The 26,002-nt window shown below is 38.1% G+C and overlaps 1 protein-coding gene across 1 annotated transcript in view; it reads right to left on the reverse strand.

The window, feature by feature from the left end:
• The window catches only part of atrn (attractin), a 295,073-nt gene that overhangs the window by 4,108 nt on the left and 264,963 nt on the right, over positions 1-26,002 (reverse strand). Inside the window, exons 27-28 of the mRNA XM_039751934.1 lie at positions 23,746-23,853; positions 2,133-2,247 (exon numbers count right to left, since the gene is read on the reverse strand). Of these exons, the coding sequence (XP_039607868.1) occupies positions 2,133-2,247; positions 23,746-23,853 (223 nt within the window). The remainder of the gene's footprint in view (positions 1-2,132; positions 2,248-23,745; positions 23,854-26,002) is intronic.

Below are 26,002 nucleotides of genomic sequence, written 5' to 3' on the forward strand. Positions count from 1 at the left end.
CTGGCTGTGCAAAAATGTGGGTCCCCTTGTAATTTTGCTGATCTGAATGCCTGTCACTGCTCAATACTGATTACTTGTAACACCAAATTGGTTGGATTAGCTCGTTAGGCCTTGAACGTCATAGACAGGTGTCTCCAATCATGAGAAAAGGTATTTAAGGTGGTCAACTGCAAGTTGTGCTTCCCTTTGCCTCTCCTCTGAAGAGTGACAGCATGGGATCCTCAAAGCAACTCTCAAAAGATCTGAAAACAAAGATTGTTTAGTATGCTGGTTTAGGGGAAGGCTACAAAAAGCTGCCTCAGAGGTTTGAACTGTCAGTTTCAACTGTAAGGAATGTAATCAGGAAATGGAAGGCCACAGGCACAGTTGCTGTTGAGCCCAGCAGGTCTGGCAGGCCAAGAAAAATACAGGAGTGGCATATGCGCAGGATTGTGAAAATGGTTACAGACAACCCACAGATCACCTCCAAAGACCTGCAAGAACATCTTGCTGCAGATGGTGTATCTGTATATCGTTCTACAATTCAGCGCAATTTGCCAAAAGAACACCTGTATGGCAGGGTGATGAGAAAGAAGCCCATTCTGCACTCACACCACAAACAGAATTGCTTGTTGTATGCAAATGCTCATTTAGACAAGCCAGATTCATTCTGGAACAAAGTGCTTTGGACTGATGAGACAAAAATGAAGTTATTTGGTTATAACAAAAAGCGCTTTGCATAGCGGAAGAACAACACCGCATTCCAAGAAAAATGGCTGCTACCTACTGTCAAATTTGGTGGAGGTTCCATCATGCTGTGGGGCTGTGTGGCTAGTTCAGGGACAGGGGGGCCTTGTTAAAATCGAGGGTCGGATGAATTCAACCCAACATCAACAAATTCTTCAGGATAATGTTCAAGAATCAGTCACAAAGTTGAAGTTATGCAGGGGTTGGATATTCCAACAAGACAATGACCCAAAACACAGTTCGAAATCTACAAAGGAAATCTACAAAGGCATTCAGAGGGAGAAGTACAATGTTCTGGAATGGCTGTCACAGTCCTCTGACTTGAATATCATCGAAAATCTATGGGACGATTTGAAGCAGGCTGTCCATGCTCGGCAGCCATCAAATTTAACTGAACTGGAGAGATTTTGTATGGAAGAATGGTCAAAAATACCGCCATCCAGAATCTCATCAAAGGCTATAGGAGTCATCTAGAGGCTGTTATAATTGCAAAAGGAGGCTCAACTAAGTATTGATGTAATATTTCTGTTGGGGTGCCAAAATGTATGCACCTGTCAATTTTGTTATGATGCTTATGAAATATTATAATTAAGAGGGGTTCCCAAACTTTTTCATATGACTGCATAATTTAACAAAACACTGACACTATTCGGCAACGTCTGGTCCAGGCTTTGGTCTTGTTGCATCTGGACTACTGCAACTCACTTTTGTCATGAGTACCCGCATGTGTTATCAAACCCAGAATATTCACAGCAGCCCATGTTGTTTTTAACCATCCAACACGGGCACATGTCACTCCTCTCTTCAGGTCACTACACTGGCTTCCTGTAGCAGCGAGCATTAAGCTCAAATCCCTGATGCTTTCTTATTGAGTAGTCAGTAGGTTTGCACCAGAGTATATGGAGACACTGGTGAAATGCTATACACTCAGGTCTGCTGGGGAACAACATCTGCTTATTCCACTTTTCTGTGGCATCAAGTCTCAATCTAGACTTATTTCCTGTGTCGGTCCTAGTTGGTGGAACGGGCTGGCTGCCCACCTCTATCCATACTGCTGGCTCCCTCAATGTATTTAAGGAGAGACTGAAGACCCTTCTGTTCTGTGAATGTCTGTCGAATTGATGGAGGAAAAAAAAAAAAGACCTCTGCTCCATACTACTTTATATTCCTGGTTAATTTGTTTAAGTTTAATTGCTTTATTAATTGTAATCTAGGTTTGTAAATGTATGAGTTATTACATCTTTTCACTTGTGGCAATCAACTTTTGTTAACAGCCCTATTACATCTGCTGAACAAAAAGGCCCTAGCCTAATGTTACTTAAATCGTTTTACCTCTTTTGTAAGTTGCTTTGGATAAAAGCATCTGGTACAGATATAAATATAAATCTTATAAATTAAAACACTACCTGACTGCCCAGGTGGAGGAATACCGCCAGACCCCCTTGGTAACCTCACAAATATGGAAAGAACTGCAGCCTTGTTTCCAAAGCATGGCTCCAGAGCAATAGGCTTGGGGACACTCTGTGAAGAAAAAACAAGAAGATAGTTAGGACAACAATAAGGCTGATTTTGCAAGATATCAACATAGCATTAGTAAAATCAGTTATCAAAGCAAATAAAGACAAAAAAAAGATGTCACTGACACAGACTTTTGAGGAACACAACTTACATCAAATGCATAATCAGAACATTACTGCAAGTCAAGTTGGGAAGCATGCACTTGTACAGTGAGTTGCCACACCCACTACATGACAAAACAACTCAGGATCCCGGTTGGCAACCCCCTGGCAGACACACGGTCCAGTCCCACCCTACGAAAATGACCTTCTATCTGCCGCAGACGAACGTCCTCTGACTTTCAACTGTTTTTACTTTCAGTAAACTTAATGTGTAAATATTTGTATGAACACTAAAAGAGTCAACACCATAAGATATAAACTAAAAATGTTTCACAATGTGTCCCTGAATGAAGGGAGGCTCAAAATCAAAAGTACCAGTCAGTATCTGGTGTGGCCACCAGCTGCTTGAAGTACTGCAGTGCATCTCCTCCTCATGGACTGGACCAGATTTGTCAGTTCTTGCTGTGAGATGTTACCCCACTCTTCCACCAAGGCACCTGCAAGTTCCTGGACATTTCTGGGGGGAATGGCCCTAGCCCTCACCCTGCAATCCAACAGGTCCCAGACGTGCTCAATTCCTTCGACGATAAACACGAATCCGTCCATCACCCCTGGTGAGACAAAACCGTGACTCATCAGTGAAGAGCACTTTTTGCCACTCCTGTCTGGTCCAGCAAAGGTGGGTTTGTGCCCATAGGCGGCGTTGTTGCTGGTGATGTCTGGTAAGGACCTGCCTTACAACATGCCTACAAGCCCTCAGTCCAGCCTCTCTCAGCCTATCAGTCTGAGCACTGATGGAGGGATTGTGTGTCCCTGGTGTGACTCGGGCAGTTGTTGTGGCCATCCTGCACCTGTCACGCAGGTGTGATATTCAGATGTACCAATCCTGTGCAGGTGTTGTTACACGTGGTTTTCCACTGCGAGGATGATCAGCTGTCCTTCCTGTCTCCCTGTAGCGCTGTCTTAGGTGTCTCACAGTGCAGACATGGCAATTTATTGCCCTAGCCACATCAGCAGTCCTCATGCCTCCCTGCAGCATGCCTAATGCACGTTCACGCAGCGGGACCCTGAGCATCTTTCTTTGGGCAGACAAGTCTCTTTAGTGTCCTGCATTTTTAGATCTGTGACCTTAAATGCCTACTTTCTGTAAGCTGTTAAGGTCTTAACGACCATTCCACAGGTGCATGTTAATTAATTGATTATGGTTAATTGAACATGCATGGAAAACATTGTTTAAACCCTTTACGATGAAGATCTGTAAAGTTATTTGGATTTTTAAAACATTATTTTTGAAATACACAGTCCTGAAAAAGGGACGTTTCTTTTTTGCTGAGTATATTATTTAACCTATACAATTCCCGACACCTAACACCAAGATAAACAAACTTGAGCTCTGATAATTTAACGTCTTGACTTGACTTATGCTGATTGACACATTTGCAAAATAAAGGCGCTGATGAAGAGTTGCATAGGAATTTAGGTGGCCTGACATTACGACTTTTTTCGTAGGCTTCAGGGATTCTACTGTTAATATGCATTCTGCTACACTTTTCAGCCATAGATGTGTATGGTTACTGACCATTCTACAGCAAAGTCATTGAATGTTTGGTACATGTAAATGTTAAATAATCTGATATTTTTTAAATTGGAACTGTTTATTTCCACTGCCATTTGTACTGAAGAGCACTCTTATTGCTATACTACAGTGCATCCAGAAAGTATTCAAAGCGCATCACTTTTTCCACATTTTATTATGTTACAGCCTTATTCCAAAATGGATTAAATTCATTTTTTTCCTCAGAATTCTACACACACCCCATAATGACAAAGTGCAAAAACTTTACTTGAGGTTTTTGCAAATTTATTAAAAATAAAAAAACTGAGAAATCACATGTACATAAGTATTCACAGCCTTTGCTCAATACTTTGTTGATGAACCTTTGGCAGCAATTACAGCCTCAAGTCTTTTTGAATATGATGCCATAAGCTTGGCACACCTATCCTTGGCCAGTTTTGCTCATTCCTCTTTGCAGCATCTCTCAAGCTCCCATCAGGTAGGATGGGAAGCTTCGGTGCACAGCCATTATAAGATCTCTCCAGAGATGTTCAATCGGATTCAAGTCTTTGCTCTGGCTGGGCCACTCAAGGACATTCACAGAGTTGTCCTGAAGCCACTTCTTTGATATCTTGGCTGTGTGTTTAAGGTCGCTGTCCAGCTGAAAGATGAATTGTCGCCCCAGTCTGAGGTCAAGAGCGCTCTGGAGCAGGTTTTCATCCAGGATGTCTCTGTACATTGCTGCAGTCATCTTTCCCTTTATCCTGACTAGTCTCCCAGTTCCTGCCACTGAAAAACATCCCCATAGCATGATGCTGCCACCACCATGCTTCACTGTAGGGATGGTATTGGCCTAGTGACGAGCGGTGCCTGGTTTCCTCTAAACGAGACGCCAGGCATTCACACCAAAGAGTTCAATCTTTGTCTCATCAGACCAGAGAATTTTGTTTCTCATGGTCTGAGAGTCCTTCAGGTGCCTTTTGGCAAACTCCAGACAGGCTGCCATGTGCCTTTTACTAAGGAGTGGCATCCGTCTGGCCACTCTACCATACAGGCCTGATTGGTGGATTACTGCAGAGATGGTTGTCCTTCTGAAAGGTTCTTCTCTCTCCACAGAGTACCTCTGACAGAGTGACCATCAGTTTTTTGGTCACCTCCCTGACTAAGGCCCTTCTCCTCCGATCGCTCAGTTTAGATGGCCGGCCAGCTCTAGGAAGAGTCCTGGTGGTTTTGAACTTCCTCCACTTACGGATGATGGAGGCCACTGTGCTCATTGGGAACTTCAAAGCAGCAGAAATGTTTCTGTAACGTTCCCCATGTCACGAACAGAGTTGCTTGTTGTATGCAAATGCTAATTTAGACAAGCCAGATTCATTCTGGAACAAAGTGCTTTGGACTGATGAGACAAAAATTGAGTTATTTGGTCATAACAAAAAGCGCTTTGCATGGCGGAAGAACACCACTGTATTCCAAGAAAAACACCTGCTACCTACTTTCAAATTTGGTGGTACCATCATGCTGTGGGGCTGTGTGGCAGAGGGAGAAGTACAATGTTCTGGAATGTCCATCACAGTCCCCTGACTTGAATATCATCGAAAATCTATGGGATGGCTTGAAGCAGGCTGTCCATGTTCAGCAGCCATCAAATTTCACTGAACTGGAGCGATTTTGTATGGGGGAAAAAAGGTGAAAAACACCTCCATCCAGAATCCAGACACACATCAAAGGCTATAGGAGGCGTGTAGAGGCTGTTATATTTGCAAAAGGAGGCTCAACTAAGTATTGATGTAATATCACTGTTGGGGTGCCCAAATGTGTCTAATTTTGCTATGATACATATTGCATATGTTCTGTTAATCCAATAAACTTAATGTCACTGCTGAAATACTACTGTTTCCATAAGGCATGTCATATATTAAAAGGAAGTTGCTACTTTGAAAGCTCAGCCAATGATAAACAAAAATCCAAATTAAGATAGGTTCCCAAACTTTTTCATATGATTGTACATACCTAAATTACATAATGGAATAAAAATGCTGAAAACAGAGGAGCCACATATAGTACAAGGCTGCATGTACATAAAGAAGAATGCTACTGCATGTAAAATGTTCTGGAAAGCTGCATTAGGTTCAGTTTCCAGAAGGTGTGCCCCCTGTTCCCTGCAAATGTGCCACTAATTCACAGCCAGCAGAGTGCACAGTGGATCCTTTTAATGGTGAATGAGCATAAAATGTTTCTTCTTGACTTGCAAGGACAAGGGTTTTCTATATTCAAAGGCTGCCATTTAAAGGAAGCCATATGACACATTGTCCTGGATGTGGACTGGGTTTTAAGCAAATTTTCTAGCTTTATTTACTGTACAAATATAGTAAATTGGGTGCTTCTAATGAATAATGCTGCATTCATAATAATGCTCAGGGAATTTTCATTCAGTTACAACCTCACTTTATCACCAAGTAAATTTCTGATCTTCAATGTGGGAGAGATAAACAACTGTTTTTGATTTGTGAACATAATATTGGATTAGTTCTCATGTTTTCTGTGAAAATAAAAGGAAAAGAAAATGCACAAACTTTTGTAAGCCATCTCAGGCAGGCTTGATTATTTTAATTTTGTTTAATATTAATGAATAAGGTGAAAAATCAATGTTATGTTACAACTCCTGCAACATTTTTTTTTTCTTTTAATTGTCACATTGGGTGTTATTACTGAATTATCAAGAATAAGAGCAGTTCACTTCTCAATAAGGACTCTTCTACGATCGAACCCGTGAAGTTTTGATTACCAGTCAACAGTTGATACTGCTGTGCCACCGAAGCGGTCATAGTAAATGTATGTCAATGTTACACCCTAATGCATGTTCTTTTTCTGCAGTTATATTCTTGATTAGAAGCGCACTTGTTCTGTTATATTTGTACCTTTTGTGAAAGTGTTTCTTTGATATTTGGAATTCAGGCTTACACGTTATGCACTTCATGTCTACATTTTGTCAATTACTAAAACATGAAAAACGTTTCTGTTTTAACGATGTGTTTACTGTACATAGATCATTGTAGACACGGAACACACATGAAATGCATGTGTTCCAAATAATGATATAGTATTTATAACAGGTGTCATTTTGCTTGACTTCTCACTCAATATAACTCCAAGCAACTGACACACAGGTAAACAGACTTGAGCTGAGAGAACTGTGCGCTGGTCAGGGATGTGACAGCAGACTGCTTGCTGTTTATCAACACATTTAAAGGACAAAAGACGCTGACAGAGAGGTGAGACGCGATTCAAGGTGGGACGGATCTATGAGATTTTTCATAGGCTCTGGTAATTCTAAGTTAACTAAGAATTTTATTGTTCTCTTTTGCTATAATCATTTCATTCAACTTCAAATGCCCTTCATCATTTTTATTCTAGGTACATTTTCCTTCTTAATTTTCTTCATTATTATCTCTGCACAGTTACTTGGTTAATTAAATAATTTTCCATTCTTTGTCACCATTTTTCATCTTATTTACTTCCCTGTTACTCTTTATATGACATTTAAATATGACAAGTTTTGTCTTGTTTTGACAAGTCTCAACATATATGACAAGTCTTAGTTTTGATAAATTTCATTTTAATGTCCATTGTAATCACATTTTTTTTATTATCTTTGTTATTTCCAGTTTTATTTGTTCATATATTAATAATTGGGAACATATCATAGAGGTAAGACTATTCTGCTATACAGTAATCCCTCGCTATATCGCACTTCGACTTTCGTGGCTTCACTCTATCGCGGATTTTAAATGTAAGCACATCTAAATATATATCATGGATTTTTCACCGGTTCGCGGCTTTCTGTGGACAATAGGTCTTTTAATTTATGGTGCATGCTTCCTCAGTTTGTTTGCCCAGTTGATTTCATACAAGGGACGCTATTGGCGGATGGCTTAAAAGCTACCTAATCAGAGCATGTATTACATATTAACTAAAACTACTCAATAATATAAGATGTGCTTCCTGCGCGGTGCTTGATTGTTTGTTTGTTTCTCTCTATCTCTCTCACTCTCACTCTCTCTGCCTGACGGAGGTGGTGTGAGTCGAGGGGCTGGAACGCAAGCAAAAACTTTGAATGTTATACTATTACTATATTAATATTTATCACTATTGTATATACTCAACTGCATATAGTGCCCTATTTACTTACAGAACCAATCAATCCATCAATCAATCTCAGTGTCTGGACGTGAGGATGAGGGACAACCCTAGAAAGGTCCAGGCTGTAGCTTTACTTTACCATTCTAAATATTGAGTTCAACACCACTATCAGGACAATCAATCTTGATCATCTCTCCCACTTTTGGACTTCCATTCTTTTTATTTTTCCTTACATTCAGTATGTCTGCCAATAATTAGCTTTTTTCTTTATACATAATTACACAGGATGTACATGTGTCTTTAATGTTGCATTTAAATGGCAATTATAGTGTAAAGCACTACGCTATTATGTCAATAGGTGTTTGATTAATTATACTGTATATTTTTATGTTTATTTAGAGGCCGTATTTTCACATTGCCACTACAATTTTTAATACATGCCTGTTCAATCAGTTGCCTGTTCTTGTGTTCTATATGACCTTGTAAGTCCCCTTGGATGCACAAGTTTGCAAAAATAAAAATAAAAAAAAAAAGTTCCCATTTACTGTATGCACACTTAAAAGATTCTTGAGAGAGTAACTGGGCTTCTTTTGGAAGGTGACATCTAATTTATTTCAAATTTGCAACTTCTTAAATGTTCCCGTGTTGTGACTATTCCTGCTGAGAGGCTGAAAAACTAAAGGCGGGGTGGAATTGGGAGAAGCAAGCCACCCATCTGCTACAGCTTTGGTGCGACACACAGCTCTGCTTTCTACTGTCATGATAGATGATAGTTTGCATTTGTTTTTAAAACTTCTATCCTGGGGGAGGTGTCAAGGAAAAATGGCTTTTGTCTACAGTTCACACATACTGGGGATTCATTAACAAGCAATCCTTGGGGGCAGCTGGAAAGCAGAGGTTATAAAAAAAGATTTATTACCTGAACATATTCCAGAAACAGGAAAGATGAAACACATAAAATGAAAAATAAATGGTTACATTTAACCATGAGGAGAGGGAGAATACAACAAACTTACTACCTGTTAACTATCCAATTAATCATGGCAAATATAAATGAAATTAAAGTAAAAAAACAAATATCTCCAAAGTGGTTAGAAATATGAGAAGCCTGAAAGTTTATCCTCTTGTAAGGACTATAAGATCAGGAAATCAAAACAAACCATGAAGAAACTGCTGCACATGTGCCCTGATGCAAACATGAGGTTTGTGCCACCCAATATAATGACAGTACAGTATAGTAAAAGTAACAAGTTTGCACACTAAATATATATGTAAGACCCGGACATGTTTCATGCACACCCAGAGATAAAAGTACATTTTATACTTTGAAAGATTTAATGCTTTAAGTACCAACAAGTTGGTGAAAAGTACGAACACTCAAGAAAACATGAGGTATAACACTCCTCGCAGGCAGCATGGTGTAGAAGCTAAGGCACTGAACTTTAAGCCACAAGGAGGCTGGATCTGTTTTTGGTTTGCTGTGTGACACAGGTGACATAGCTTATCTGTGCTTCAAAAGTCAAAATATCTGTAAAGTTTTAATGCATCTGGACATTGTAAGTTGCCTTACGTTCTTGTCATATTACATGACTTTTTCAAAAGTTTTCAGCCTTAATTTTAATCTTTTTCAGTTGGAGGCAGTTTTGGTGTGTTCCCATGACTTTCAGTCGTGTAGTCTGCCATTCCCAGTGACTTATTTGGAGATGTTTGTTTTTTTAATTTAATTTCTTCATACTTACCATAATTAATTCTGATAGTTAACATTTAGTAAGTTTATTGTACTCTCCTGAAGTCCTCACAGCTCAACGTAACCATTTATTTTTCATTTTTATGTGTTTCATCTTTCATAATGGACCAAGTTGTAGTGAAATGTAGGTGAACTTAAGTTTAAGGGTTTTTTTTCCCACTCTAAATGTCTACAGCACACAACATATTCTGCTCTAAGCTAATGTGCTTATAATTAATGCCTTCAATATTACATTAAAAATCTCTTATACTGGGCTTTATTTTCTACCAGCTGACATTAGGAACATCTCTATTTTGAGAGAGAAAAAGATTGAAAAGACGGGAGCAAATATTTGAAAACATAATTCTCCTACTGAATTATTTTCATAGTATCAGGTATTTTGAGCTGTGAATCTAAACTAAAAAAATATAAATTAATAAATACAAAAACACATTAATAGGTTAGTTTTTCACCAGTTGGCAGCCTCTCTTCACCAACCTACCTACTTGTAGTTCAGTAGAGACACTGCCAACTCATAAATTTTACAAGGTTTGTATCGCTTCATTATTAAACGGCCTTTTTAAAGCAAAAGTGATTGGTCGGCAACATTATGCTGATCTTGTATGTTAACCTTGTCAGTCTCTCGCTCAGTGCTGTTTTATTTTCAAAAAGGATTTCTCACGTGCGAAGTGGCAGGTGAATTATTGTCAACAAAATGCAGAAACCCAAGAAATAAAATGAAAAGTTACTCACTCGTGATTTTTCTGTCAGTACGGTGAAGGTTTTTTTGACCAGCACATTCTGACTTTAGCCGTTTGAATTAAATCTTGATATAGAAGAAGCACAAAGAAATGATGCAGCTGATCATAACTGATATCAGACTCATATGCTGCCTGGAATTTGGCTTAGTGTGTGCTGCAGTAGTTGCTGTGTAGATATTGTACATTTGGTTCATCAGAATTACAGCTAATTTGCCATAATTTATGAACAGACTGAAATTCTGTAAGGGATTATCTATGTTTACCACTTCTCTCGAATCCTGGAGATCCGGTGAGTAGTAGCTTTGAAAGCTATCGAGCACATTCAAAGCAAAATCATCACCTTGGTATGCTTCATTGTTGTAACACAATAACTCACTTTCTATTTCACATGCTTTACTCACCCGTATTCACTTTACTCTGTCAATGCAAATGCTATGTGAACACCCACCCTCCATCACCAGCTGCCAATCACTAGATGAATATATGCAGGAGGCTCGTGGTGGATGACTTTCTGCTTTAAAGTCAAAAGTTACAAGGGTTAAAGACTAACGGCAGAAATATTTATTCAAAAACAAATACAAAAAATTATTTTAGCAAATTATTTTATTTCAGTTAGGCTTTCCAGCAACTTTAATAGTTTCATTTAATTTTAGTTATTCATTTCGGTTTTAAGTTTACGAAAATGTCTTTTTATTAGTAGTTTCAGTTTTGAGTTTAGTTTTCGTTAGTTATAATAATCTTGACTTCAAACCCACTAAGATGTTGTAACAAGGACTTAAATGGGCAATTTATTGTCAAATAGCCTCCAATGTGGCTGAAGAAAACAATTCTGTAAAGAAGAGTGGGCCAGAAGTTCTCCATAGAGACGTCAAAAACTGATCTCCTGTGACCAAAAGTGCATGATTGCAGTTGCTGCTGCAAAAGGTGGCACAGCCAAGTGTTACATTTATGAAGGCAGTTACTTTTCGCACAGGTAATATTGATGGTACTGAGCTTATTTCCTTCAGTAAATCAAATGATCATTTAAAAATATGTACTGTTTTAAGTTGTATTTTGTATTATACTAAATGTATTTGGAGATCAGAGACAATTAAGAGTTATGTATAAGGAAAAATAGATGAAATCAGGAAGGGGCATATATATTTTCAAAGCATTGTGTGTTATAGAGCGGTCAAAATATTTTTTGGCCTTTGAAAACCAGAAGCTAATTTTTTTTCATGAAATCAATACTTCTCAAAAATATGAAACATGGAGACATAAAAAAAAAAAATAAATAAATCATGTTTTTTTTAAAACAAAGCCTCTTTCATCCAACAGTAAAAAAATAAAATTTAGTAGGTTCTTGCAGAAAGCAGCATGGTGGCGCAGTGGGTAGCACTGCTGCCTCGCAGTTACGAGACCCGGGTTCGCTTCCCGGGTTCTCCGTGTGTGGAGTTTGCATGTTCTTCCGCTGTCTGCGTGGATTTCCTCCCACAGTCCAAAGACATGCAGGTTAGGTGCATTGGTGACTCTAAATTTTTCCTGGTGTGTGAGTGCGTGTGTGTGCCCTGAGGTGGGCTGGCGCCCTGCCCACGGTCTGTTTCCTGCCTTGCGCCCTGTGTTGGCTGGGATTGGCTCCAGCAGACCCCCATGACCCTGTAGTTAGGATATAGCGGGTTGGATAATGGATGAATGGATGATGGTCTTGCAGAGTTTTACGAGGGACTCCTCAAAAAACCAGTACCTGAAGGAGGAAAATACATGCTGACAAGGACAGTTGGTGTAAACGCCACACAGACAGAGACTGGAAAGGAGATTAGAATCCATGAGGCAGCAACTCCTTACCATCATACTACCTTCTTTTGCTTAATATAAGATCTAAATATTTTAAATTAATTCCTAGGGCTACAACATCTCACAATGCCACTATGAATGACTCCTAAAGATAACTAAAGAGAAGAGTAAACATGGCATACATTCTTCAGACATATCACCTTCTTCAACCAACTCATGGAATTGAGGAAAAAAACTAAATTGGAAAAAAAAGACTAAACAGACACTCACTAAAATAACATGGTATTTTGTTCAATTTAGAGATGTTTAAAATAAAAATGTGTATATTTAAAATACTTATGTAAATGCCACTGTGGCATCTGTAATCACAGATTATAGCACTGGAAATCACAAAGTCATTCCCTTCAGTTCAGTTTTTTGCCAACATTAGAAGGAACATGACAAACAAAACACTGAGTTCAAAGTACCCCTTTTATTAACAGTTGATATAAGGCTGCTAAACAAAAAAGAATGCTTATCATCTACTATTTAATTAACTCAAATGTAACATTAGGGGGAACTAAGAGAGCTCATTCAGAAAAGTTATTAAAAAACAATATGCTTTTGTCATACTTCACAAATGGATTTCTAAAAACAGGTCTGAAAGGAAAACCGCATTCAACAATCGATGTCAAATACTTGGTAACGTGACTGTATACAAAATAGTATCTGTCTAGTTTCTAGATATGGTTCCATATAAAAACATAGAAAACTGGAGCCTTGCCCAGCTGCAATGTGTGGATGACACTATGTTGAACAAATACCTAAAATAGAAATTTTCTTCATGTTATATTACAATGCTAACGACATAATTTTGACATGGAGTGTATAATGTGCGAAGACTGAAGTCCAAATATCAAATAAACACTTTCATAAAAGGTACATGTATGACAAAACAAGTGTGATTTTATTCAAAAATATAACCTAAGAAAAAGAAACCAAGTTAGGGTACGACACTAATACTTTGGGTGGCACTGCGGAAAGAACTGCTGACTCATAATCAAGAGGTTGCCGGACTAAATCAGGGCGCACTACAGAATTACGAATTTGAGTAGTGAGCTGCTCTAATTGTTACTATTGTACAATAACAACATACATTTGATTTGAGTCTATAACAGCCATTGTAAATTTATGGTGCTTGTAAATGTTAGTTTTTTTTTTTTTTTTTAATTCAGTTTTGTTCTCTCAGTCACGTTCACGTTTCCTCCAATCTGACATTGCTGTTTTCGAATAAAGATGTGCTGTAACAGAGTTGAACTCAGATGAGGATGAGGGTTCTACATCAGAGAAAGAGAACAGAAGCCGTCCGCCCAATAATTGTCGATTCATATATAAGAACAACGAAGCTGCACCAGCGTAAAGAAGAAGGATGGCCCCATTTGGATGCAGCAAGAGGTTGGGCGTCATCCTGCAAGTCAGTCTGCTCCATAAGTGTCCTTCAACAAAGCAGCAGATCTTGCAGAGTTTGTCAAGGTATCGTGCAAAGTTCTGTTTGTGATGGTCTTTCTATGAACAACATGTATATGTTAATTATATAAAAGCCAGATTGATTATTTAACTTGATTTATTTACTTATCTTCCTACAGCGTAAAGTCACAAGCTTCCTGTGTTTGATCCACACGGGCATGCTGACAAAGTACACATGCAATGCAACTTCATTACACGAATGTCTTTAGCTGCAGGTAGAATCTCCTGTTGCACTCTACACAACTGTGTTTGACCTTATTCAGGAAAAGATGCCAGTCGCCCAATGAGAGAAAGACTGTCCGAGACTAAGGTCGTAAAGCTTATGAAACCATTTCTAGACAATGGCAGAACCATTACAACAGTTGTATTAAAGTGTCTATAGCTGCAGGTGGAAGTTCCTGTCGCACATTATGGTGCCAAGCAGAGTTGCATTGTGGTGCAGCAGTCTATTAGCCAGCAAAAGTGCTGTGAATAAGCTGTCTGTTGTTACAGTTCTGACTTTGTCCAGTCTGATAGCGGTCATGGGGCATTGTATCTTTGATTGCCGGTACAACAAGTAATTGTGAGCAGGCATCAACCACAGTACGAGCTGTGGTCATTGCTGCTCTTGTGAAAAGAATGGAGATAAATGGCATCAACTCAGAGAGGCAGTGGCAAGTTCGTTGTACCACATGAACTTCACTGACAGAATAAAACTGAATAATAATTAAAAAAATAAAAAAGTGCTAACTTTTACAATTAGCCGAAATTTACACTGGGTATTACAGACTCAATTCAAATGTATGTTTTTATTATAGTAATAATAATAATAGCAGCTTTCGGGTTATAAGGCAGCTGTTCTAACTTCTGTACCATCCAAGAATACGTATTAACCTTCTGTCGATTGACATTTGAGCTTGGGTACGTAAATGTTCTGTTTTTTTTTTTTTTACATTGGTTATATACTTGTGCACCTGTTTACTTGATATTTGGACTAAAGTCTTCACTCATTATACACTTCACGTCATTATTAGTATAACATGGAAAAGGTTTCTGCTTTAGGTATGTATCCAGAATTTCTTGCCTCGCATTTCCTTTCATCCTACACTTACCCAGATCTTTGTAGACACGAAACACACATAAAATGCATGTATTCCAAATAACGACATATTTTATTATTTACCCTATATAACTCCAGGTACCTCAAATGCAGATAAGAAGCCTTGTGCTGGGAGAACTTTTTGCCTGTGTTGAACTCCATCAAGGTGGGCTTAGGGCACGTGGGTATTGGGATAGCAGGCTGCTTGTGCTGATCGACTCATTTACAAAACAAAAGACGCTGATGGAGAAGTGCGAAGGAATTTAAGATGTGCCAGGATTAGTTTTTTTGTAGGCTTCAGGGATTCTAGTGTTAATCAAATTTGAGTTTGTCTTTTTTTTTTAAAGATGCAATGCAGTTAAAACCAAACAGTAACAACACTTGATGTAATCGTTAAGTATTTACTGCACATATTACACTGCACAAGATTATGATGATACTTTAGATAAAACAATAGGAAAACAACACAACAGGCTTGTTTATTCTATAAGTCAACTATGCAGAAATATAGCTGAAAGTGCTCCTAGTGGTGTAAAGGCCTGAATTTTGCTCTTTGATCTTTTTTTTTAATGTTGTGACTACCCTTTTATTCTCTCACTAAAGAGAGATACATCTGTTAAAAATAAGTACTTGGAGTTAAAATAGCTGCTACAGGTGTGTGTGTGTGTGTGTGTGTGTGTGTGTGTGTATATATATATATATATATATATATATATATATATATATATATATATATACACTGCTCACAAAAATTAAAGGAACACTTTAAAGAAACACATTAGATACATCAGATCTCAATATGAAGTTGGATATCTATACAAATAACGACAGGGCAATGTCTTAGGAACAAAAGGATGCCAAGTCTTTTAATGGAAATAAAAGTTTTCTGCCTACAGAGGGCTCAATTGTGTAGACACCCTAAAATCAGAGTGAAATGAAGATGTGGCAGGCTAGTCCATTTTTCAAAAACTTAATTTCTGCTACTCAAAATGCTTTTCAGTATCTTGTGTGGCCCCACGAGCTTGTATGCATGCTTGACAACGCCGGGCATGCTCCTAATGAGACGACGGATGGTGTCTTGTGGCATTTCCTCCCAGATCTGTATGAGGGCATCCCTGAGCTGTTGTACAGTCTGAGGAGCAACCTGGTGGCGCCTAATGGACCGAAACATAATGTCCCACAGATGTTCTATTGGGTTTAAGTCAGGGGATCGTGAAGGCCATTCAATTGTTTCAATTCCTTCATCCTCCAGGTACTGCCTGCATACTCTTGCCACATGAGGCCAGGCATTGTCATGCATTAGGAGGAAACCAGGACCTACTGCACCAGCGTAGGGTCTGACAATGGGTCCAAGGATTTCATCCTGATACCTAATGGCAGTCAAGATGCCGTTGTCTAGCCTGTAGAGGTCTGTGAGTCGCTCCATGGATATGCCTCCAAGATCATCACTGACCCACCACCAAACCAGTCATGCTAAACGATGTTACAGGCAGCATAATATTCTCCATGGCTTCTCCTGACCCTTTCACGTCTTTCACATATACTCAGGGTGAACCTGCTCTCATCTGTGAAAAGCACAGGACGCCAGTGGTGGACCTGCCAATTCTGGTATTCTATGGCAAATGCCAATTGAGCTCCCCGGTGCTGTGCAGTGAGCACAGGGCAGTAGACATTTGGGCCCTCAGGCAACCCTCATGAAGTCTGTTTCTGATTGTTTGGTCAGAGACATTCACACCAGTGGCCTGCTGGAGGTCATTTTGTAGGGCTCTGGCAGTGCTCATCCTGTTCCTCCTTGCCCAAAGGAGCAGATACTGGTCCTGCTGATGGGTTATGGACCTTCTATGGCCCTCTCCAGCTCTCCTAGAGTAACTGCTTGTCTCCTAGAATCTCCTCCATGCCCTTGAGACTGTGCAGGGAGACACAGCAAACCTTCTGGCAATGACACGTATTGATGTGCCATCCTGGAGAAGTTGGACTACCTGTGCAACCTCTGTAGGGTCCAGGTATCGCCTCATGCTACCAGTAGTGACACTGACTGTAGCCAAATGCAAAACTAGTGAAGAAACAGTCAGAAAAGATGAGGAGGGAAAATGTCAGTGGCCTCCACCTGTTAAACCATTCCTGTTTTGGGGTCATCTCATTGTTGCCCCTCTAGTGCATCTGTTGTTAATTTCATTAACACCACAGCAGCTGAAACTGATTAACAACCCCTCTGCTACTTAACTGACCAGATTAATATCCCATAAGTTTCATTGACTTTATGCTATACTCTGATTAAAAAGTGTTCCTTTAATTCTTTTGAGCAGTGTATATATATATATATATATATATATATATATATATATATATATATATATATTGTTTGACTGGATACATTGCATAATAAATGAAGATAGAAACTGAAAGCAACTATAGGAGACACAACAGTGGTGTCCCACTGAAGAATTAAGTTATAAGAATCAAGTTGTGCACACACAGTGCTGTAGCATAATACTCAACAGGCAGCCTATAGGCCAAATCTGGCCATGAATATTACTTAAGTGGCATGTGCTGTCATCTAGTACTGTGTTAATTAGAAACATGTAAACCAATCCGATCTAAACTCTTTCAAAATGCTTTCAATTCATACAGTGGTGTGAAAAACTATTTGCCCCCGTCCTGATTTCTTATTCTTTTGCATGTTTGTCACACAAAATGTTTCTGATCATCAAACACATTTAACCATTAGTCAAATATAACACAAGTAAACACAAAATGCAGTTTTTAAATGATGGTTTTATTATTTAGGAGAAAAAATCCAAACCTACATGGCCCTGTGTGAAAACGTAATTGCCCCCTGAGCCTAATAACTGGTTTGGCCACCCTTAGCAGCAATAACTGCAATCAAGGGTTTTGTGATAACTTGCAATGAGTCTTTTACAGCGCTCTGGAGGAATTTTGTCCCACTCATCTTTGCAGAATTGTTGTAATTCAGCTTTATTTGAGGGTTTTCTAGCATGAACCGCCTTTTTAAGGTCATGCCATAGCATCTCAATTGGATTCAGGTCAGGACTTTGACTAGGCCACTCCAAAGTCTTCATTTAGTTTTTCTTCAGCCATTCATAGGTGGATTTGCTGGTGTGTTTTGGGTCATTGTCCTGTTGCAGCACCCAAGATCGCTTCAGCTTCAGCTGACAAACAGATGGCCGGACATTCTCCTTCAGGATTTTTTGGTAGACAGTAGAATTCATGGTTCCATCTATCACAGCAAGCCTTCCAGGTCCTGAAGCAGCAAAACAACCCCAGACCATCACACTACCACCACCATATTTTACTGTTGGTATGATGTTCTTTTTCTGAAATGCTGTGTTCCTTTTACGCCAGATGTAACGGGACATTTGCCTTGCAAAAAGTTCAACTTTTGTCTCATCTGTCCACAAGATATTTTCCCAAAAGTCTTGGCAATCATTGAGATGTTTCTTAGCAAAATTGAGACGAGCCCTAATGTTCTTTTTGCTTAAACAGTGGTTTGCGTCTTGGAAATCTGTCATGCAGGCCGTTTTTGCCCAGTCTCTTTCTTATGGTGGAGTCGTGAACACTGACTTTAATTGAAGCAAGTGAGGCCTGCAGTTCTTTAGACGTTGTCCTGGGGTCTTTTGTGACCTCTTGGATGAGTTGTCTCTGCGCTCTTGGGATAATTTTGGTCGGCCAGCCACTCCTGGGAAGGTTCAGTACTGTTCCATGTTTTTGCCATTTGTGGATAATGGCTCTCACTGTGGTTCGCTGGAGTCCCAAAGCTTTAGAAATGGCTTTATAACCTTTACCAGACTGATAGATCTCAATTACTTCTGTTCTCATTTTTTCCTGAATTTCTTTGGATCTTGGCATGATGTCTAGCTTTTGAGGTGCTTTTGGTCTACTTCTCTGTGTCAGGCAGCTCCTATTTAAGTGATTTCTTGATTGAAACAGGTGTGGCAGTAATCAGGCCTGGGGGTGGCTACGGAAATTGAACTCAGGTGTGATACACCACAGTTAGGTTATTTTTTAACAAGGGGGCAATTACTCTTTCACACAGGGCCATGTAGGTTTGGATTTTTTTTCTCCTTAAATAATAAAAACCATCATTTAAAAACTGCATTTTGTGTTTACTTGTGTAATATATGACTAATGGTTAAATGTGTTTGATGATCAGAAACATTTTGTGTGACAAACATGCAAAAGAATAAGAAATCAGGAAGGGGGCAAATAGTTTTTCACACCACTGTAAGTACCAGAACACACATAAGCATACGACTGCCATCTATTTGTAGAAAAAAAACCTACTCCATATCTGCTGTACATAGAGTACATTAACAGACCAACCATGACAACTATGACAAAGGACTACCAAAATGCATGATGTAGGCACAAATGTAAAAGTAGAAAAGCTGTTATTAAAATTCTAAACTACAGTATTTAATCTGCAAGAAAACCAAACGATGTCCCTAAAGTTAGGCAACATCAAACCATTACCAGCTTGCAAGCATCCTTTCATATGGCCTATTCTTCTGACAGCTCTATTATTAAATAAATAAATGAAAAAAATAAAACTTTAAAACATCGTGCAGCTTGTCCACAGTGATTCTGACCATGTGTCAACTGATAATAAGAAACCTACTGTGGTATCCTCTTAACATGCCGTGTAGTGCAAAAAGAAGAAAAGATAACATTGTCAATCGTGTTAAGTAATTTCCATCTACCTTATTGCTATCAAAGTAATATTCTGGTTACACGAGGATGAATTAACATTTTTGACTGTGAAAGTACTCCAACTACCAAAGATTTTTGGGACATTTAAATTATAGCAAGCAAGGGATCTTTAAAGTTAAACAGTGGCAATCAATCGATTGTATTAGAGATAAGACTGATTGAGAGATAGATAAGGGAAGGGGAAAAAAAAAAAAGAATTAAAAATGACAGTATGATAAACTTGGCATGGACCTATTACAGGTTTGGAAAGCTTTAGACCTATAAAGTATTAAATTAAACCTCTTAACTAACAGTACAAAAATATAATACCTATGCTAAATGTTGGGATATTAGGTCAAAACAAAAAATAAAAAAGCAAGTGCATTTTCAGAAAGTGAATATATTATTTTAGTCATCTGGCGCAAAAAAAAAAAAAAATCAAAAAAAGTCAATTTACGATGTCTAAAACACACTCAAATTTACAATTTAAATTTTGTACAGCAGCACTAATCCCTAAAATAAAACTGGGGGGGAATAAGAAGAGATCCTAAACATGAGAAGGCAATTCAGGATCTGAAGCAGATGTTACCTGTTTGATTCTTTAAATAAATAAAAGCAGCAAAACATGAATGCTTTGCTTATCTTAATAAATTTAATATAGAATTTATACATAGGAGCTTCAGGGTCTTAAATGTTTGACAGTAAAAGCCATCTGATTCCAAGAAATAATTTTCCTTTTTTGGAGGTAACGCATTCAACTATTGGAAAGAACTGTTTTGTAGTTAAAAACCTGTGAAAGGAAATTCACACTTATAACTGTATATGCCGATAAAACCTGCAATAAAAGAGAACAAAATAGATTTTCAGCTAGAAGAGATATTAGATATTACCCTGGGCACACTACAAATACTGAAATTCTTAGCACCTTCTGGATTTGACCTAGGAAAAGTAATTAAGTCATCTTATGTTTCACATTGCAATGCAAGTGAGGATGCTTACTTGACTTCTAAATCATTTATGGTTCATCTGGTAGACTAGGGTGAAAAGAAAGGCGACATAAACAATGCACAGTCTATCGCATCATCTCCCTGAAAAAGTCCTCTACTCAAACCTCAACCTAGGTCAGAGAATGTGGGGCAATTAGGGAATATGATTTGAAACAACCTCAACACTATTTTATAAAATACAGTATCAACATCACTAGCTGGGAGACACTAACTACAACATGTTCCCTACACACTGCGTGATTAATCAAGTGGTTCTTCATTTTGAGACCAATCATCTCAGTGGCGAGGAAGAAAAAAAGAATGGTAATGGAGCAAGATGGGGGAAAAAATTATTTCAGGAAGCTGCTCCCTAATGGAACGCCCTGTTCTAACTGCCTCAAGCTCTGTGTCTTGTGGATAATATGTCTCTGATATCGAAGGTTACACATACTGTATAATACTGACAGGTGTCACTCTCATTTTGGATAACCTTGGAGAGAGAGGGGAAGGAAGACAGAAAGGGAAAAAGAGACACAAAGATGTGTTTGAAGTTATAATAATGAAATTGGAGTCTCTGTATCATTGAGAGTCTTCTGTATGGGAGAGGAGCTGGTATGTTTTAATTGGTTTGTTTAAGATATTTGAACAATCTATTCCAAAGAAGAAAAATAAATAGATAAACAACTAATGGTTAAAAAGTTATCAAATTAAACTAGCAGAAGCCAAGCACTACTGATCTTGAACTCCTGAGCAGCCACCTACTGCTATACACAATTGTCATTCATTCTAAAGCCAGAGACATGCTACTATACTCCAGAAAAATAAACTAAAGAATGCACATAAATTACAATGCTCTTCGTAAGTTTAGGTTACAGATTAGTTTTCATGCACTCCACATCTGCACCAAAAGGGTGACAGAAATTCAAAACCCTACAAGCTAGTGCTTTAAGGTAAGAAATAGAAATTCAATGATCCTCAACTTTAAAGACACAGGTCCCACTAGACACAGCAGTATTGGAGCTTTATTTTGGTGGGGGACAAGCATAAAACACCAGCCTACTCAATCTTTGTGAAACCTGATTACTATCTATTACCTAGAGAGTATGCGGCCTTGTGAGATTCAGTTCAGAAAAAGAAAAAAAAAAAATCTAAATTGGATCTCTGTTGTGCACCAGATTCTGGCAGAGAAGTACAAATACTGCAGCAGACATCCGAGTGCTTACTAAGCCGAGACCGCACATCGCCCTGGTAATTCATCTCCAGCAATTTCTTGTGCAATATCCAGGTTCTCTGATAAGCAAGCCCCTGAATGACAATGCCTACAGTGTGATAGCAAACACACATATTCTTAAACAGAGCTTACATAAATATTTTTGTCTGATTAAAAACAGGTATCATAAAAAGACAAAAAGGTTCTGAGGCACTGAATGTTATATAAAGATGAGTGAAATATTATAAAGATACCTTCCCAATGATGTAATTATCTGGCACTTTTACTGTCCTATACAAACAAAATTTTGGAAAAGAGTAGTAAAACAAAACACTTCACATTTGAAGTATTTGGCTGATCATTTTCTTTCAGTCTTTAAACTTTAAAGCCATTTCCCTTAATATGCCCATTATCACTATCATACCATCATACCAAATATTATCCTACAGCAAATTCAAGTACAAAAATTACTTAACAGATATTCCAATTAGCAGCCAGCATAGATTAGGTAAAAAGTTGGGCCATTTCTTGTTATTAAACACAGAATGCTTAATGTCTTCTACTCTAAACAAACCTGAATGACAAATTAAATAGTTACAGTAAAAGTCATTTCCACATCATTAACCAGTTAAACAATGTCTAACAAAAAGCACCAAACTGCCCAAGAAAGGCAGAATTCCTTAAAAAATTAAAAATTGTTTTCATTAAGGACTGATGCCAAGTGCCTTTTGATATGTGTAATGCCGAGTTCAAGTGTCATGGGCATTTTTACATTCACCATTTTTAAGGTCAAACATTCCAAAATTGCTCTATTCATAGGCACAATTGGTCAGAATTTTGAGTGGAAAAACAAAGCTGCTTTTTGTTTTTTGCTGAATTCACATCAATCCAAAAACAAGAGACCATCACATCTGATTTAAGGCTGAGCTGACTATTGTTTTCTACTACAAAGTAAGATGAGAGGTCAGTGTCATGTCACAACTAATTTCCCACTGAAATGCTTCCAATTCCCATAGAACATGAATACAGAATTGGCCACATGCAGACCGAAACAAGTTAACTAACACTCCTCGTTGTGGAGAGAGCAGTTAATAAAGATAAAGGGATATCTCTGTTGAACCTTCAAAAAACAGTGAACAAAGGCTAGCTTTTGTAAACAGACTTTTGTGTGCTTTGGCAGCAATCATAAATATTTATTTACAGTACACATTTTAATTTAACATATACAGACTAATTTATCCAAAAAGACAGAAACATTTTGAGGCCGTCAAAGAACAACAGCTAGTAGACAAAGACTTAGGATGACAAACAAAGAATGCACCTTCTTTCAAAGTATAACGGCAAAACTCATCCACTGGACCTGAAAAACATCAGCCACTGAGACAACAGGAAGTACATACAAATGCGGAATATAGTTACAGAATATAGTTATAGTTATAGAAACTATAAGTGTACAGTCAAGTTAAACAAGGTACCAGGACAACTGGACACTTCAAAAGACAGAGCCTTCTAAAACAAGACTTTCGCAGCTTGGTAAGAAAATGGGAAGAAAGCATTTCTGAATGCGGTTTCGTGCAGATGTTTGCTTGTTATTACATGGCATTGTACGAGCATGTTATTTTGAAATCAGAGGTTTTCTTGACCAATTTTATAGATAAACTTGTTTTCTTCTCTGTTTACACAGAAGGGTAAAATGCATTACAGACTTGTTGGCTTGCAGTAAATGAAGATAACTACATTCCATTCTTTATGTAGTCAGAAGAAAAACATCCTAGAACTCAGAGAGTAACTGCAGCATCACCCACTACAATGGATACGGTAAAAAACTGGACACAAAATAGAAACTATACATGTTCATGTTTCTGCCAAAGAGGCTGGTGGGCTCCTAATGATTAAAGACAAAATTTATTTTAGCAACAAATGCCATGTAAAAGTAAACACAATAACTAGTCACATACCTTTATACTTCCACCAATAAGGTCAGGAGGTTCTTCGTCCATCTCTAAGGCCAAGTTGATGGTTGCAAAGGGACGGCTAGCCATTTGCTGCATCTCACGGAGAAGTTGCTATAAAAATACAAACGGGAGTTTAGAAGTTATCATAACAGCACAACACAAAAACAAATATTGCAATTTATGCTTGTACAACAATAAATTAGATAGACAAATGTGTCCGCTGAAAATGAGATACATCCTGGCTGTAAAATGATTTTAATCTTTCAGTGATTTTCTAGGAAATCCTTATTCACACAAACCTATATTAACATTTTTACATTTATCCTCTAACCAGTTATCACTTGGCATGCATTTATACATTATATTTATATTAACTATCACACACAATTACCGGTATAGTAAATTATGACATATATCACTTTTGTTTCATTTAGATTTTCTTGAAACCCATACTGTACAAATGTATCTCATTCTAAAAACAAGCATAAAATCAGTGTGAAGATACTAATCACAAATAAAATTCATTTAAACTATGTTTTAAGAAAAAATGATTGTGACATCTTTGAAAACCTCAAGAAAAAGTGCAATGCTATGGTAATAATGGCCATTAACTTGATGACTAAAGCACTAAAGGGTAACAGATTAACAATTTTATTCTCATTTGCCTATTCTATCTCTTTGGAGAGATAAAATAAAGATTTATAAGGATTAATCCCATAGGGCACTCCTATATTGTAACTTTTTCCTCCTGTTAAGATGGCCTGACTTAACTATAATAAACGGACAACTAAGAGATCAGTGCATTTTGCTTCTGCCAACTAACAAAGTCATTTCAGAGGACTATCATTTTTAGTGTCCTTGGTAGCACTATCTTGAAGGCATCATTAGTCTGTATGATTCTCTCAGGCCAAACATGATTAAGAATGCTTCTTTTAATTAAATCTATTTCAAATTAAAAACTTTTTGTAATTACCGCCCTTCGGTCTTTTGCAGCCAACACTGTACTCAGATTACAAGCACAGTTTCGAACCTGAGGCTCTAATGATTCATATCACAGATGAATTCTGCTGAGTAATGGTTAAAACGGATGGGTATTGGCATTCTTTATTTTAGAAATTATTAAATTTGAGGATTGTTAGAATGACAGACTGTGAAAAGGCAGCTTCATCACATCAATGTTAAAAGAAAATCTGGCAATTACAAAATGTTAAACTAAAAGTAGGTAGGCTCAATGCATGACAAAACACATTGAAGAAAATGTACTACAGGTGCTGGTCATAAAATTAGAACATGACAAAGTTGATTTATTTCAGTAATTCCATTCAAAAAGTGAAACTGGTATATTAAATTCATTCATTACACACAGATTGATGTATTTCAAATGTTTATTTCTTTTAATTTTGATGATTATAACTGACAACTAATGAAAGTCCCAAATTCAGTATCTCGGAAAATTAGAATACAGTGATCCCTCGCTATATCACGCTTCGACTTTCGCGGCTTCACTCTATAGCGATTTTTTTCTTATACACGCTTACATCACTACGCATGCACTTTCTGAGAACTTTTATCTAAGCCCTACAATGGCTCCTAAGCCTTCTGACAATAAAACTAAGCGCTGGAGGAAGATGCTTACTATCCAGGAGAAGGTGAAACTCTTGGATATGCTTAAAGATGGCAATACCCTACAAAAGCCTCCTCACACATATGAAAAGACAGCGCCAGCAACTGCCTATCAAGATGTTCTTCAGCCGCGCACTCAGACACCCACTGCCTACACCTAGTACTTCTTCACTGAAGATAACGCACCTGCTGAAGATACTGCACCACCTCTGAAGACACTCCTACTGAGGTCGTGCCTTCATAGGTTAGTGGTTGTGTGCAATTAAATGTACAGTACAATAATCTACTAGATAAAAGCGTTCGGGATTGTCCTTCCATCCCGTGACTGCAAAGCGTAGCGGTATTCCGCTTATTACAGACTTACTACTTGCGGCTTGAGGTACGAAGCGACACGATGTGAGCAGAGTTCTGGTGCTGTCACTGTTCCCTTGCTTTTGTGCGCGATGCGCAGGAAAAATAGACAAAATTATGTCTCTGGAAATAATTAATGTTGATGGAGTACAAATGCCTCACCGCGTAGTAAATATCAGGGGAGATGGTGCTTGCTTATTCTCTTCTATAGCTTATTTAGTGCATGAAACTCTGACTTTAGCGGTACAGATTCGGGCTGACATTGTACGACTTTGGACAGGCACTT

The sequence above is a fragment of the Polypterus senegalus genome, chromosome 4, assembly GCF_016835505.1.
Source record: "Polypterus senegalus isolate Bchr_013 chromosome 4, ASM1683550v1, whole genome shotgun sequence".
NCBI lineage: Eukaryota > Metazoa > Chordata > Cladistia > Polypteriformes > Polypteridae > Polypterus > Polypterus senegalus.